We start from the raw sequence: 16,713 nt of genomic DNA, 5'->3' as shown, positions 1-16,713 counted from the left end.
AAGAAGGGCTTGGCATGAGCAAATGTCGGGAGACGGGTGAGCGCCTGGTGCATCCAGGGAATAGGTCTAGGATGACGAACACACAGTGTTTATGGCAAGGAGGGAGGGTCCGGAACTGAGCCTGGCAGAGTCAGCTGGGGCCAGATGTGAAAGCCTCACTGACACACCTAAGAGCTGCCACTTTGTCCTGGAAAGGAGGGCCATTCAAGAAAAGGGGTCACCCGGGGCCACCTTAGTTGTTTTTCTTTATTCTGTCTTTCCTATTCGAACAGGAATGTTTGTTCCAACGCAGAGAACGGAAGGCATCTCAACATCAGACATCATCACCAGGATTGTCCGTGACTATGATGTTTATGCCCGACGCAATCTCCAGAGAGGGTACACAGCCAAGGAACTGAATGTCAGCTTTATAAATGTAAGTGTGCCACCCCGTACCCTCTGAGGGCCAGCGCGTCACACTACTGCTGCCACTGTCTGTTAATCACTTAGTATATGCCACGTGGTATTCTTGATGTTTGACATTTGTCTCATCCAATCCATATAACAGCCCAGTGATGTATTATTATCCCCGTTTTATAGATGGAGAAACCAATGTCCAAAGGGGTCAACATAAGTTGACCAAGGCACACAGGTAGTGAGTGAGCTTCACATTTTCTAAAAGGGGCTGCCTCCCCTCCCTCTCCTCACCCCAACCTCCCCCTTTAGAGTTCTCAGACTTGGGTGAAGGATTTCCGGGAGATCTGCCCTCACAGAAGGCAAGAGTTGTCTTCTGTTCAAAGGGAAGGAAGCAGGGCAGAGGCAGTGAAAAGCTAAACCCAGAGAAAATGCTTTCTGGTTTTAACATTTTATAACTTTCATTTTATTAAGGCCTTACAGATGCTCATTAGAAACTTTAACAGCTGCTTTTTTTTTTTTTTTTTTGTCCAGAGAAATTACAGCTGCTTAAATAAAGCCCAAAGTCTCTGGCTTCCTTTTGTATTTCTGCTGTATTGTTCCCACAGAGCTGCTGTTAGTTTAATAATAGAGCAACTGTTAAAACAAGGTTTAAAACAAGCAAAACAAGCTGTTAAAAAGCAAAGAGGGCAGCCCAGTTGCTGGAGGTGATGCTTGTGAGTCTGGATGACTGTATTGGCCTGGACTCCGAGGCGCTCATGGAGTTGAGTAAAATAACTCTCCGTACATACAGAATTTCCACCCCTTGAAACAGATATTGTCCAAGAGCGATTTTTCTCCAAAACTAGATGCTTATAAGTATGTGCAGCCACAGTTGTCCAGCAGCTTACACAAATCGATCATCCGTGCCTCCGAATGAGGAAGGGTTCAGGAATCAGAAGTCAGTGATTATTAGCTGTCCTCACGAGGCAGGGAGTGTTGGGCGTCCAGGCTCTGTGGCTTCGTACAAACTGGGCAACAAAATGGAAAATGTCGGGTTCAAGTGGCAGCAGAACAAGTGGCTGAAAAGAATTCCGTCAAAGTGGTTATTTGGTATCGTATAGAGCATAAAGCCCTGGTTATTTCAATAAATTAAATCGTCTGTTCTTTGAATTCAGTAACCCATCCAAGCATGTCGAGCCATTTCCAAAAGTTATTGTTCACGCTCTTTCAACGGCCTGTGGATAAGCCACTTAGCTCAAGGAACCGTGTAGTCAGTGTGGATGAGCCCGTTGCTTTTCTGTGACAAGAGACCTGGCCGCGGCTCAGAGAGAAAATCAAATGTGTTGGATGGGCGTGTAGATGAATCACAGGACCTCAGAGGTGGCAGGAAGCCGTCGCCCAGTCCAACTCCCTGAATTTAGAAGTGAGGAAAGCTGAGCTCAGAGAGGGATGTGGCTAAAGTCCTTCAAGCAAAGTAGAGGTGGAGGCAGCAGCGGCCTCCCAGCCTTTTGGCTCGTGGTCCAGTGCTCATTCTAGTATTCCGTGCTGCTCCTGAGAGCTGCATATAGATAGTAACCACGTATTATGTATAGCTGGCTGGCAGCACAGGTAGCTCACACCCCACCCTGAGGCTGCAGTAAGGCTTGTAAAGTCTAGATCAGGGAATCCTGACCCAGTTTTGTAATGTTGTACCTGGCTCAAAAAATTCTGAAATATGAAATGGACTTCAGTTCCATATAGTGAAGAAAAGCGATAAACCTTATTACCTCTCCAGGAGAAAATGTATTATGATTGCATGGAGGAAAAGAGCCTTTGTTTCATCTTATTTTCATGGTTTTGATTCCATTCTCACCAGGTAACGTGATTAAATGCCTCTGCGGCGTAATACTAATCAAACAGCCAACACACACTGAAGCTTCTACTAAATGCCAGGCTTTGTGCCAAGCACTTTACATGCATTATCTTATCTAATTGTTACAGCACCCCTAGAGGGTAGGGACGATAATTATCCCTATTGTACAGATGAGAAAACTGAGGTTTAGAGATGACACGTGACTTGCCCAACATATGTGCCTTCCAGGCACATAGGTATAGCAATGCTGCATAAAGGCTATGAACAAAATCCCAGTCCAGAGAAGCTGTCAGAACAAAATCTTTCTTCGTTACCAAGGAAACTGATGCAGTTCCATTAGCTTAATGGCAAATATCATGACAGTGACAATTTTAGTATAACACATGGGTTCTAAGGCCCAGCCAATATTTCAACCAATATTGGTTTTAACAATGTCCCGGTACAATAGGGAGCTCAGGTAGCTTCTGAGTGGCCATTCTATGTACAATTCATATTTTTGTCTAAGTCTCAGGAGAATTGAGGGGCTGTATTCACCCAGTATCTCTCCATAATGAAGAGCAAATGTATACTTTTGGTTCTTCTCTTATATAAGTGAATTCAACTCCAGTATTTACAAGAAAGAGAACATTAAAACCACTTGTACTTCACTGTACACATTGAAGTAGACTAATGAGAAGTGACTTTTCTTACAAGTCACTTACAAGAGAGGGCCTTCCTGTCAATCCAGCCTTTGGGAAATAGCATCCTGACTCTTCAGGTTAAGAACACACATGAGTTGAAATAAAATATGACCATTCTGTGAATGATTGATCTCTCCCATGCCCTCCTGGATAAATCCATTTCTTTCTCCTTTAATTTTGGACCAGGAGAAGAAGTACCGCTTCCAAAACCAGGTAGACAAGATGAAGGAAAAGGTCAAAAACGTGGAGGAAAAATCAAAGGAGTTTGTTAACAGAGTGGAAGAAAAGAGTCATGATCTAATTCAAAAGTGGGAAGAGAAATCGAGGGAATTCATTGGCAACTTCCTAGAACTGTTTGGGCCTGATGGAGCATGGGTATGTAATTACTTCACTTGGCCCTGCAATAATGGCTGTTTTCAGTTTATCCTCCTTTCCAAGGAACTACTCGGGGGTTCTCTTATCTCAGTCCAATATGTGACCTCCACTTTGGGCATCAGCCTGAATGACTTCAAGTCTGTGTCACTTCCTTATTTAGTTTCTGCTTTTCCTCTCAATATGGCACCCAGTAGTGCCCAAAGCCAGCTCTGGTCTCTATTTCTATTTCTTATCCAGAGTCTGAAGCCATTTGGTAGTCATTGAATGTCTGTTACCGCAGAGGTTGGTTCCGTAGCTCATCCCAGTCTCCCAGGTGGATGATGCACAGCTTGGGGGTAAGGGTGAAGTGGGTCAGTGGCATCATGGAACTGATGCCTGTTGGATCAACCAGAGGAGGAGGATGCAAAAGAAATGTAGCTGCCTTGATTGCCTTTGGTTGTCAGGAACTCCTCTTTCATTGGTTGGAAGAGAGAGAAAGAAGAGGTAGGACTGTCTCTGTACTTATCATGCCCTGATTTGCCCCCTTTTTTTCCCCATGGTATGTGTGTGCTGGGATAGGCATAAAGGTCTTGGGGGACTGAGGCCATGATCTGAATCTTAAAACTAAGACAGAAAATGTAGACAGGGTCTCTTGCCTAAATTCTATATAGAATTCTGAGTGAAAATTATAGAAAGGGAAAAGAAAATTCTGGAAACCACCTTCTACTCCATTGGTATTTCTATTGTGCACGCATTTCCAGAGTAAATAACCAGTATTATCAGCAGAGTTAATGAGGGTTCTATGAAAAAGATAGTTTTTTAAAATTGAATTATAGTTGATTTACAATGCCATGTTAATTACTGCTGTACAGCAAAGTGATTCAGTTGTACATAAATATACATTTTTAATATTCTTTTCCATTCTGGTTTGTCATAGGATACTGAATATAGTTCTCTGTGCTATACAGTAGAACCTTGTTGTTTATCCATTCTATATGTAAAAGCCGACATCTGCTAACCCCAACCTCCCACTCCATCCCTTCCCCAACCCCCTCCCCCTTGGTAACCACCAGTCTGTTCTCTGTGTCTGTAATTCTGTTTGTTTCACAGATAGGTTCATTTGTGTCACCTGCTAACCCCAACCTCCCACTCCATCCCTCCCCCAACCCCCTCCCCCGTGGTAACCACCAGTCTGTTCTCTGTGTCTAATTCTGTTTGTTTCACAGATAGGTTCATTTGTGTCATATTTTAGATTCCACATGTAAGTGATGTCATATGGTATTTGTCTTTCTGACTTACTTCACTTAGTATGATAATCTTTAGTTGCATCCATGTTGCTGCAAATGGCATTATTTTGTTCTTTTTGTGGCTACAAAGTATTCCCCTGTATACATATACCACATCTTCTTTATCCATTCATCTGTCGATGGACATTTGTTTCCATGGCTTGGCTATTGTGAATAGTGCTGCTATGAACATTGGGGTGCATTTATCTTTTTGAATTAGAGGAGTTTTGTCTGGATATATGCCCAGGAGTGGGATTGCTGGGTCATATGGTAATTCTATTTTTAGTTTTCTGAGGACCCTCCATACTGTTTTCCACAGTGGCTGCACCAACTTAAATTCCCACCAATAGTGTAGGAGGGTTCCTTTTTCTCCATACCCTCTCCAGCATTTATTATTTGTAGACTTTTTAATGATGGCCATCTGACTGGTGTGAGGTGCTACCTCATTGTAGCTTTGATTTGCATTTCTCTAATAATAAGCGATGTTGAGCATCTTTTCATGTGCCTCTTGGTCATCTGTGTGTCTTTTTTGGAGAAATGTCTACTTAGGTCTTCTGCCCATTTTTGGATTGGATTGTTTTTTGTTATTGAGTTGTATGAGCTGTTTGTATATTTTGGAAATTAAGCCCTTGTTGGTCACATTGTTTGCAAATATTTTCTCCCATTCTGTAGGTTGTCTTTTGATTTTGTTTATCGTTTCCTTTGCTGTGCAAAAGCTTGTAAGTTTGATTAGGTCCCATTTGTTTATTTTGTTTTTATTTCTATTGCCTTGGCAGACTGACCTAAGAAAACATTGGTACAATTTATGTCAGAGAATGTTTTGCCTATGATCTCTTCTAGGAGTTTTATGGTGTCATGTCTTATGTTTAAGTCTTTAAGCCATTTTGAGTTTATTTTTCTGTATGGTGAGAGGGTGTGTTCTAATTTCATTGATTTACATGTGCTAACTTCCCAGCACCACTGGATGAAGAGACTGTCTTTTCTCCATTGTATATTCTTGACTCCTTTGTCGAAGATCAATTGACTGTACGTGTGTGGATTTCTGGACTCTCTATTGTGTTCCATTGATCCATATGTCTTTTTTTGTGCCAAACAAAACCACTCTGTTTTGATTACTGTAGCTTTGTAGTATTGTCTGAAGTCTGCGGGGGTGATGCCTCCTGCTTGGTTCTTTTTCTTCAGGATTGCTTTGGGCATTCTAGGTCTTTTATGGTTCCACATAAATTTTAGGATTATTTGTTTTAGTTCTGTGAAAAATGTCATGGGTAAGTTGATGCGGATCACATTAAATCTGTAGATTGCTTTGGGTAGTATGGCCGTTTTAACAATATTAATTTTTCCAATCCAAGGGCATGGGATATCTGGAAAGCGATAGTTTTAAAGCTAACTAACTTTCCTTTTAGAACAAAAAGGAACGATTCCATTTGATTTTCCTGATTTTAAGTAGCCTAGATTTCCTATTATGACAGGAGAAGTCTCTGACAAAATTCACTTTGGCTTTATTTTATTGATGGGTTGTCACTGCTGACTCTGCTCATTTGAGCTGGTTCATTATAGGATTATCTAAAAGTAAAACAAACACTCAAATAGAAAAAAAGAACAATGTTTGTTTGAGAAGTTAGAAGAGATGCTTTGCTTAAAAGCCTAGCAGCCTCTAAGTGATTATAGAGGCAGCTGTCGTAGGCCAACCATGTCTTGTTGGCTGAGTCTGAGAGGGGTGGAGGGTATGCAAGGGGCTGCTTGAGCCCTTGATGACTTCTAGAAAGAGCTTGTAAGAGTGGAGGAGCTAAGGGTTGGGTTCCTTTTCGTTTTCCCTGGGTTTCAGCTCAGTTCACTTTAATTCATGGGACATTGATTAACGTCCTTGTATGTGCATGGTACTAGGGAAGGACATGAAGACAAAGCGCAGACCCTGTTCTCTGGGATTCCGTGGTCTCTGTAACAAGTCTGAAATTTCTCATTAATCTAGTGTGTACTTAATTAATTAGTTGTGAAAAATGTTAACTATTATTCAGGCTCTGAGGAAACAACTAGTGGTTTTTAAAAAATGAAACCATGTAGGCATTCATTTGCTTGCAGGGATTCAGAAATGTGTCTCTGCTGAGAAGCGCTGGTATTGTACCTCAAGCGGGAGGATGTTTCCTCCACCTGCAGTGAGCAAAGGTGGGAAAGGATATCATTTACATAGCAACTTGACAGACTCTAGTCGTTTCGGGCTCCCAGTGAAGGTGGCATAGTAGCTGGAATTGTACTAGGGGAATCTGGTGACAGTGAGCTGAGGTGATTTTTAAGAAATGAAACCCAGCTAAGATACTGGAGGTTTTTCTTTTTAAAACTTGCTATTAGTGTCAAAACTGTTATTAACATTAATTTACCATATCAGCCAGACTTAGATGTTACTTTTTTTCTGTTGATATTAAAAGTACAGGAGTAGTTACAAGGATGTTAAACGCCAAGTTAAGTAATTTGCTTTCCATGAATATGCTATTATTATAATAATTATTTGTGGATGTGGGACTGGAACTCATTTCTTAAAAGAGAGAATCTGTGTTAACGTGCCAATATAGTACTGATACAAATAACCCAAACTTGGAAAGGTACAAAATTTGGTACAACAGGTTTAGCATGTAGCTTATAGTGGGTACTCCCTAAATGTTTGTAGATTGAACGAATAGCTGTGTGATGAAGACCTATTCACAGAACTTTCCAGCACCTGCGAAGGATACGGTGAGGCCTAAATCCTTCATGTCTATACTGATCTATATATCTATGCTCTCTATAGATATCTGTATATCTGTATTGCTAGATCAACATATACCCTTAGCCTTCTATTGCTTATGGTGCTGGACAGGGCTTGGTTACAACTTAGCGTTTGGTGGCTCGATTGCAGTAGGCAGACTTGGTTTGCTTGGCCCTTAACAATGTTTAAACCTTTCTCATAGGGAGGGCACAAACTCTCCAGTTGACTGTGTCTATAACATTCCCCCACTCTTCCTTGCTGCCACCTTCTCTAACCTTACACCTTTATGCTGCCCACCTGGCCTCAGGGAATATTTGTGTTTGCACCTTACAGTATAGAGAGTCTTCAAGTCTCCCCCAAGTGACCTCATGTTTGGAATCAAGAACGAGGATATAAAACCCCAAACCTTACAGTCCTCTCTGAGTGGAGGGTGGTGGTGATGTTACTGTCTAGAAGTTGTATAGTAGGTTCAACTCCTTTTTACATAGTCCTTTTATGTCTACCCATTTTAACCACAAAAGAGGGTAGTATTATAGCAGTGTTATAAAGAAACAAAGGTCTAGAAAAATTATGAACCTTTCCAATGGTCTCATAGGAGTTTGGAGGTACCAGGATGGAGCCTGGGCCCAAGCCGGTTTCTCCAGGCCAGCACTGGACCCTTCATAATAGAAATGTCCATGGGATGCAGTCACTTTGCTTCACTCTCCTTTGGCTAGCGTGTGGCACTGTGGAGAAACTAGGGTCTATCAAAACCCTTCCTTTAAGGCTTTTGTGACAAAGCCAGTTGCCAAAAGGGCACATTAGGTCAGGTCATCTAGATTCAGGACAGGGACTGTTGGCTTCCTTCCTAAGCAAGAAGAAATCATGGTGTTCATGGCTGTACTCATTATTAGAGTATAACACATTACCCCCAAACTTGGTGACTTAAAAACAAACATCTCACATAGTTTCTGAAGGTCAGGAAGCAGCTTAGCTGGATGGTTATGACTTGGGGTCTTGTTATGAAGTTGGCAGTCAGGATGTCAGCTGGAGCTGCAGTCATTTGGGGCTGGAGGATCCTCTTCCACTCTGATGTCACTGTCGACTGGATACCTGAGTTCTTCACTATGTGGGTCTTTCCACAAGGCTGCCCAAGTGTCCTCACGACATAGCAGCTGGCTTCCTCCAGAGGGAGTGAGAGTCTAAGAAAAAAAAGCTATAGTATTTTATGATCTAACATTGGAAGTGCAAAGCATCACTTTTACCATCTTCTATTGGTTACACAGACTAATCCTTGTATATTTTGGAAGGACACTACACAAGGACGTGAGTACCAGCAGGTGGGGCCACCTTGGCAGCTGGCTACCACCATTGCTTTTGAGAATTTGAAGCAAGCAATCTACTTTTCAACTGCTGTAATAGATTCTCAGTCCCCTTTTACTCAGTCTGATGGGTGGATTGTCAGAGACCAATATGTTAATTTTCAACTTTATCATCTACCACTCTATTTAGTTAACTGTTTGCTCGATTCTTGTAACTAGTTTTGACCCATACTCAGAAGAGAGCCTGTAACCCAACCAGAGCTGCAAAGGGAAGCCTTCCCAACAGAGACCTGGTATTACCTCTCTTTGGAGGATGTGTCTCTGAAAGACAGACCGTCTCAAGGCAAGGGTTGTAAAGGAGCTAAATTTTGAAGCTTTGTTGCTATGTAGGAGGCAACCCTGTTCATGTCCAAGATATTGAGGGTCAAGAAGTCAGGATCAGGGGATGCTGACTGACTTCCTAGCGAAACTTCATGTTTGCTCTGGGAATTCAAGCAATTCAAACCAAGATAGCATTCTGTTTAAACATTAGTACCCCAGCCACATATGCTGTCCTTTAAAATATTACATATCATTTTGAATGATCTGCCATTATATTCCTCCATTGACTCTGAAAATAGAATCATTTCCTGTTTGAAGTGAAAATGGCTCTATTCTGTTTTACCATGTGAACATAGACCCTTTCCCTGGAGTAACAGGAGAGAATGACCTTAAGTCAGGTGCAAGTTTTCAGTTCTTCCTGGACCACGAACTCCCTCAGCCTCAATCCAATCAATCAGCCTCGTGGATCTGTAATTTGCCATCTGATATGAGATTACTTAAAGAAAAAAAAAAAACACCTTGATGGTGTGTTCGTTTTTTTTTCCTTAGAAAAAACAGATTTACATGATACGAGGTCCAATGCTAATGTTTTCAAACAGCACTAAAAACACATACAATTCACCATTTTAACCATTTTTAAGTGTACGGTTCAGTGGTATGAAATACATTCACACTGCTTTCCAACAACCACCACCATCCATTTCCAGAACTTTGTTTTTATCATCCCATATTAAAACTATGTACCGGGCTTCCCTGGTGGCGCAGTGGTTGAGAGTCCGCCTGCCGATGCAGGGGACACAGGTTCATGCCCCGGTCTGGGAAGAGCCCACGTGCCACGGAGCGGCTGGGCCCGTGAGCCTGCGCGTCCGGAGCCTGTGCTCCGCAATGGGAGAGGCCACAACAGTGAGAGGCCCGTGTACAGCAAAAAAAACAAAACAAAACTATGTACCCATTACATAGTAAATTCACATTTCCCCACTCCCCCCAACCAGTCCTTGGGGACCACCCCTTTACTTTCTATCTCTATCAATTTGACTATTCTAGGTACCTCATAAGTAGAATCATACAGTATTTGTTCTTTGTTGTACGGCTTCTTTCACTTACTATAATGTCTTCAAGGTCCAACCGACATTATAACATGTATCAGAATTTCATTCCTTTTTAAAGCTGAATAATCTCCCATTGTGAAAGACTTTATTTTTATATTTTTATGTAAAAGAGGCTTATTTACTTATGTTAAAGCATCGGGGCTTCCTTGGTGGTGCAGTAGTTAAGAATCTGCCTGCCAAGGCAGGGGACACGGGTTCAAGCCCTGGTCCAGGAAGATCCCACGTGCGGTGGAACAAATAAGCCCGTGGGCCACAACTACTGAGCCTGCACTCTAGAGCCTGTGAGCCACAGCTACTGAGCCCACGTGCCACAACTACTGAAGCCCGCACGCCTAGGGCCGGTGCTCTGCAACAAGAGAAGCCACTGTAGTGAGAAGCCCACGCACTGCATCGAAGAGTAGCCCCTGCCCACTGCAACTGAAGAAAGCTCCCGTGCAGCAGACCCAACGCAGCCAAAAATAAATAAATTAAAATAAAAAAGCATCAGCCTGAGGGGCAGGTATATAATTTAACATACTATTTCGGAGCCTGCTGGTTACTCTCCGGGGATGGAGGCTGGTGGGTGCCATCTTTGTGTTCTCCCTCTGCCTCATTTCAGCTTGCTTGCTCATAACTTCCAGAAAGGAGCTTGTACCCTCCTTTGGCAGCCTGATTTTTCTGGCTGCCACCAAGATACCACTAGATCACCTGGATCACCTGGCCAGTGGCGCTTATGCTCAAGAATCCCACAGGACTGTAACCAATGGAGAAGACTTCTCGTCCAGGTACCATGCACAGCACACAGCAAGAGGCAACAAACCCAGGAGCCCAGTCTTTCTGTGAAAGTGGCCTATTTGCTTGTCCTGGAGCTATGGCCTGAGGGACGACTTTTTTGGTTTGGCACACATCTAGGGACCTACTCAACTGTACTCCAAACACAGAGGCCAGTAGATGCCATCTCTGCTCTCCTTCTGACTCACATCAGGTCACCAATAGCTACCAGAAAGGGACAATAACTGAACTGAAAAAGACAATAGAGGGATTCAACAGCCGACAGCCAGATGAAGCTGAAGATCAGTGAATGTGAAGACAGGGCTGTGAAACTCACCCCAATCAGAGCAGCAAAAAGAAAAAAGAATGAAAAAAAGTGAAAGTTGCTTAAGGAGCTTATGGGACAATATCAAGCCAACCAAAATTCATATTATAGGGGTCCCAGAAGGAGAAGCAAGAGAGAAAGGGGCAGAAAACTTACTTGAAGACATAATGGCTGAAAACTTCCTTAACCTTGGGAAGAAAACAGAGACCCAGATCCAGGAAGCAAAGGGAGTTCCAAATAAGATGAACTGAAAGACACATTATAATTAAATTGTCAGAAATTAAAGACAAGGAGACAATCTTAAAAGCAGCAAGAGAAAAACAACTTGTCATGTATAAGGGAACCCCCATAAAACTATCAGCACATTTTCAGCAGAAACTTTACAGGCCAGAAGGAAATGGCATGATATAGTCAAAGTGCTGAAAGAAAAAACCCACAAACAAGAATACTCTACTGGGTGAAGGTTGTCACTCAGAACTGAAGGAGACAAGAAAAGGCTAAAGGAGCTCATCACCACAAAACCAGCCTTAGGAGAAATGTTAGAGGGACTTCTTTAAGCTGAAAAGAAAGGGTGTTAATTATTAATAGGAAAACATATGAACGTATAAATCTCACTGGTAAATATAAATATGTAGCAAAACTAAGAATAATGTTATAAAGGTGATGGATGAATCACTTATAAAGCTAGTATGAAGGTTAAGACCTTCATACTAGCTTTATAAGTGAGTAAAAATAACTATAACTACAATAATTAAGGGCTACAAGAGATTAAAAGATGTAAAAGGTGACATCAAAAGTGTCAGACATCTGGCAGGGGTTAGGAGGGAGAGTAAAAATGTAGAGCTTTAGAGTGTGCTCAAACTTAAGTTTTTATCAACTTGAAACAGACTGTTATATACATTTTTTATGTGTAAGCCTCATGGTAACTACAGAGTAAAAACTTATAGTAGATACACAAAAGATAAAGGAATCTAAGCACACACTAAAGAAAGTCATCAAATCACAAAGGAAGAGAGCAGAAAGGAACAGAGGAACTAGAAAACAGCCAGAAAACAATTAACAAAATGGCAATATTTACATACCTATCAATAATTACTTTAAATGAAAATGATTTAAATTTTCCAATTAAAAGTGTCTGAATGGATAAAAAACACATCTACTTGCTGCCTACAAGACGCTCACTTCAGATATAAGGACACAGACTTAACGGAAGGGTTGGAAAAAAATATTCCATGCAAATGGAAAACAAAAGAAAGCTGGGGTAACTAAGACAAAATAGACTTTAAAACAAAGACGGTAATAAGAGACAAAAGCATTACACAGTGATCAAGGGGTCAATCAAACAATAGGATATAACGTGTAAATATTTATGCATCCAACATAGGAGCACCAAAATGTATTAACAGACCTAAAAAAGGAAAGACAACAATACAGTAATAGTAGGGGGCTTTAAAACACTACTTTCATCAATGGATAGATCATCCAGTCAGTACAGAAATTCAGCTGTACGTGACATATCAGATGGAGTTGATACTTACAGCACAGTCCATCCAAAAGCAATGGAATATATCAATACATTCTTCTCAAGTGCACATGAAATATTATCCAGGAGAGATCATATGTTAGGCCACAAAAGAAGTCGTAACACATTTAAAAAGACTGAAATCATATCAAGCACTTTTCTAACTACAATGATACGAAACCAGAAATAGATTACGAGAAGAAAACTGGAAAATTCACAAATATGTGGAAATTAAACAGCATGCTACTGAACAACGAGTGAGTCAAAGAAGATATCAAGAGAAGTCAAAAAATACCTTGAGACAAATAAAAATGGAAATACAATACACCCAAACTTACGGGATGCAGCAAAAGCAGTTCTAAGAGGGAAGTTTGTATCAATAAATGCCAACATCAAGAAACAACAAAAAAACCCTCAACATAACTTTACACACCAATAACTAGGAAAAGAATAATACAGGAAGCCCAAAGGAAGGAACTAAAGACCAGAACAGAAATAAATGAAACACAGACTAAAAAGACAGTCGTTAAGATCAACAAAAGTAAGAGCTGGTTCTTTGAAAACAAAATTGACAAACCTTAAGCTAGACTCATCAAGAAAAGAAAGGAGGACTCACAACAACACAATTACAACTCACAAAGGAGACAACCTAGAAGAAATGGATAAATTCCTAGAAACATACAGCCTACTGAGACTGAATTGTGAAGAAATGGAAAATCCAAACAGACTGATTACTAGTAAGGAGATTGAATTAGTCAATCAAAAACCTCCTTGGGATTAATATATACACACTACTATATATAAAATAGATAACCAACAAGGACCTACTGTATAGCACAGCAAAGTACACTCAATATTTTATAATCACCTATAAGGGAAAAGAACCTGAAAAACAATGTATATGTATGTATATATATCTGAATCACTGTGCTGTACACCTGAAACTAACACAACATTGTAAATGAATATAAAAATTAAAAAAATAAAAAATATTATATATATTATATATATGTATAAATATATAAAGTTTCACATATACTACTTCCTATGGTCTGAGCATTTGTGCCCCTCCCCGCCCAATTTCATACGTAGAGATCTTAACACCCAATGAGATGGTATTAGCAGATGGGGCCTTTGGGAGGTGAGTAGGTCATGAGGGCAGAGCCCTCAAAAATGAAGTTAATACTCATATAAAATAGACCCCAGAGAGCTCCCTTGCCTCCTACCACCTTGCAGGGACACAAGAAGGCTATGAACAGGAAGAGGCTCCTCACTCAATCATACTGGCACCTTGATCTTTGACTTTTCAACCTCCAGAACTGTGAGAAATAAATTTCTGTTATAAGCTAAAGAAAACAAAAAACAAAAACCCACCCAACAAAAGTCCACAACCAGATGGCATTACTGGTGAATTCTCTCAAACATTTAAAGAATACTGATCATGTTCAAAGTCTCCCAGAAAGGAAAAAAAAAAAAAAAAAAAAAAAGGAAGGAACACTACCAGGGCAATATCCCTGATGAACACAGATGCAAAAATCCTCAACAAAATATTAGCAAACCACATTCAACAATACATTAAAGGGATCATACACCATGATAAGTGGGATTTATTCTAGAGCTGCAAGGATGGTTCAACATCCACAAATCAATGTGTTATACCACTTTAACAAAATGAAGAATAAAAATCATGTGCTTACTCAAGAGCTACAGAAAACGCATTTGACAAAATTCAACATCCATGTATGATTAAAAACTCTCAACAAAGGGTAGAGAGGGGAATGTACCTCAACAACATAAAAAAAGCCATATATGACAAGCCACAGTTAACATTATACTCAACAATGAAAAGCTGAAATCTTTTCCTCTAATATCAGGAACAAGTCAAGTATGCCCCTCTCACCACTTCTATTTAACATAGTATTGGATGTCCTAGCCATAGCAACTAGGCAAAAAAAAGAAACAAAAAGGCATCCACATTGGAAAGGACAAACTGTGACTATTTGCTGATGACATATTATATATAAGAAACCCTAAAGACTCCACAAAAAAAACTGAGAAAAAATAAATTCAGTTCAGTTGTAGGAATACAAAGTCAACATACAAGAATTGTCGCATTTCTACACACTAATAAAAACTGTCAGAAAGAAATTAAGACAACAATCCCATTTACAATTGCATCAAAAAGAATAAAATACATAGGAATAAATTTTACCAAGCAGGTGAAAGATCTGTACACTGAAAATTATAAGATGATGATGAAAGAAATTGAAGACACAAATAAATGGAAAGACATTCTGTGCTCATGGATTGGAAGAACATTGTTAAAATGTCCATACAACCCAAAGCAATCTACAGATTCAGTGCAGTCCCTATCAAAATTCCAATGGCATTTTTCACAGAAATAGAACAAACAATCTTAAAATTCATATGGAACTACCTAAGATCCCCAATAGCTAAAGCAATCTTGAGAAAAAAGACCAAAGCTGGAGACATCGTGTGCCCTAATGTCACACTATATTACGAAGTGATAGTAATCAAAACAGTGTGGGATTGGCATAAAAACAGACACATATATCAATGGAACAGAATAGGGAGCCCAGAAATAAACCTATGCATATATGGTCAATTTATGACAAAGGAGGCAAGAATATACAATGGGGAAAAAGTCTCTGCAATAATGATGCTAGGAAAACTGGACAGCAACATGCAAAGAGAATGAAACTGGACCATTCTTTCACTATACACAAAAAGCTAACTCAAAATGGATTAAAGAATTTAATGTAATACCTGAACCCATAAAACTCTTACAAGAAAACGTAGGTGGTAGGCTCCTTGACATTGGTCTTCACGATGATTTGTTGGATTTGACACCAAAAGCAAAGGCATCAAAAGCAAAAATAAACAAATGGGACTACACCAAAGTACAAAGCTTGTGTAGAACAAAGGAAACCAACAAAATGAAAAAGCAACCTACCAAATGGGAGAAAATATTTGCAAATCATATCTGATAAGGAGTTAATATCTAAAAATATATATATATATAAAACTTATACAACTCAACAAAAAAACCTATGATCCAGCAAAATGAGATCATAGATACAGACAACAGATTGGTGGCTGCCAAAGGTAGAGGGTGGGGGATGTGCCAAATGGGTGAAGGGGGTCAAAAGTACAAAATTTCAGTTATAAAATGGGAACACACGGCACGCCTCAGGCTGTTGCAACGTCTCGCCGGCCTCTCCCGCCACAGGCTCGCCCTGCATTCCGTGCCCCTCCCTTCACCCAGCCTGAGTGAGCCAGAGCCCCCTAATCAGCCGCTCCTGTAACCCCCTCCTGTCTGGGCAAGGAACAGATGCCAGAGGGCGACCGACATGCAGAGGCGGGGCCAAATCCAAAGCTGAACCCCGGGAGCTGTGCGAACAAAGAAGAGAAAGGGAAATCTCTCCCAGCAGCCTCAGGAGCAGCAGATTAATTCTCCACAATCAACTGAATGTACCCTGCATCTATAGAATACCTGAATAGACAACAAATCATCCAAAATTGAGGCAGTGGACTTTGGGAGCAACTGTAGACTTGGGGCTTGCTGTATGCGACTGACTAGTTTCTGATTATTATGTTGATCTTAGTTTAGTTTTTAGCATGTGTTATCACTGATGGATTATGTTTATTGGTTTGGTTGCTCTTTTTTTATGACTTATTTTAATAATATTAACCTTTTTTATTTTAATAACTTTTATTTTATTTTACTCTATTTTCTTTCTTTTTTACCCTCCCTTTTCTTCTGAGCCGTGTAGCTGACAGGGTCTTGGTGCTCTGGCCGGGTGTCAGGCCTGAGCCTCGGAAATGGGAGAGCCGAGCTCAGGACACTGGACCACCAGAGACCTCCTGGCTCCACGTAATATCAATCGGTGAGAGTTGTCCCAGAGATCTCCATCTCAATGCTAAGACCCAGCTCCACTCAACGACCAGCAAGTTCCAGTGCTGGTCACCCTATGCCAAACAACTAGCAAGACAGGAACACAACCCCACCCATTAGCAGAGAGGCTGCCTAAAATCATAATAAGTTCACAGACACCCCAAAACACACCACAAGACTCG

General features: G+C 40.7%; 1 protein-coding gene across 4 annotated transcripts in view; it reads left to right on the top strand.

The window, feature by feature from the left end:
• The window catches only part of PCYT1B (phosphate cytidylyltransferase 1B, choline), a 122,802-nt gene that overhangs the window by 85,360 nt on the left and 20,729 nt on the right, over window positions 1-16,713 (top strand). For 2 of the 4 annotated variants that reach the window (XM_055081880.1, XM_024115243.2), the window contains exons 6-8: window positions 273-415; window positions 3,094-3,282; window positions 16,410-16,640. In XM_055081880.1, the coding sequence (XP_054937855.1) occupies window positions 273-415; window positions 3,094-3,282; window positions 16,410-16,514 (437 nt within the window). In that variant the 3' untranslated portion in view covers window positions 16,515-16,640. Of the gene's footprint in view, window positions 1-272; window positions 416-3,093; window positions 3,283-16,401; window positions 16,641-16,713 lie in introns of those variants that run through there. The other 2 variants (XM_055081881.1, XM_055081882.1) reach the window with 2 other exon arrangements.

The sequence above is a fragment of the Physeter macrocephalus genome, chromosome 21 (assembly GCF_002837175.3).
Source record: "Physeter macrocephalus isolate SW-GA chromosome 21, ASM283717v5, whole genome shotgun sequence".
In the NCBI taxonomy this organism is placed as follows: Eukaryota; Metazoa; Chordata; class Mammalia; order Artiodactyla; family Physeteridae; genus Physeter; species Physeter macrocephalus.
The sequence above is the reverse complement of the archived record's forward strand: the minus strand, read 5'-3'. Positions and strand labels throughout refer to the sequence as shown.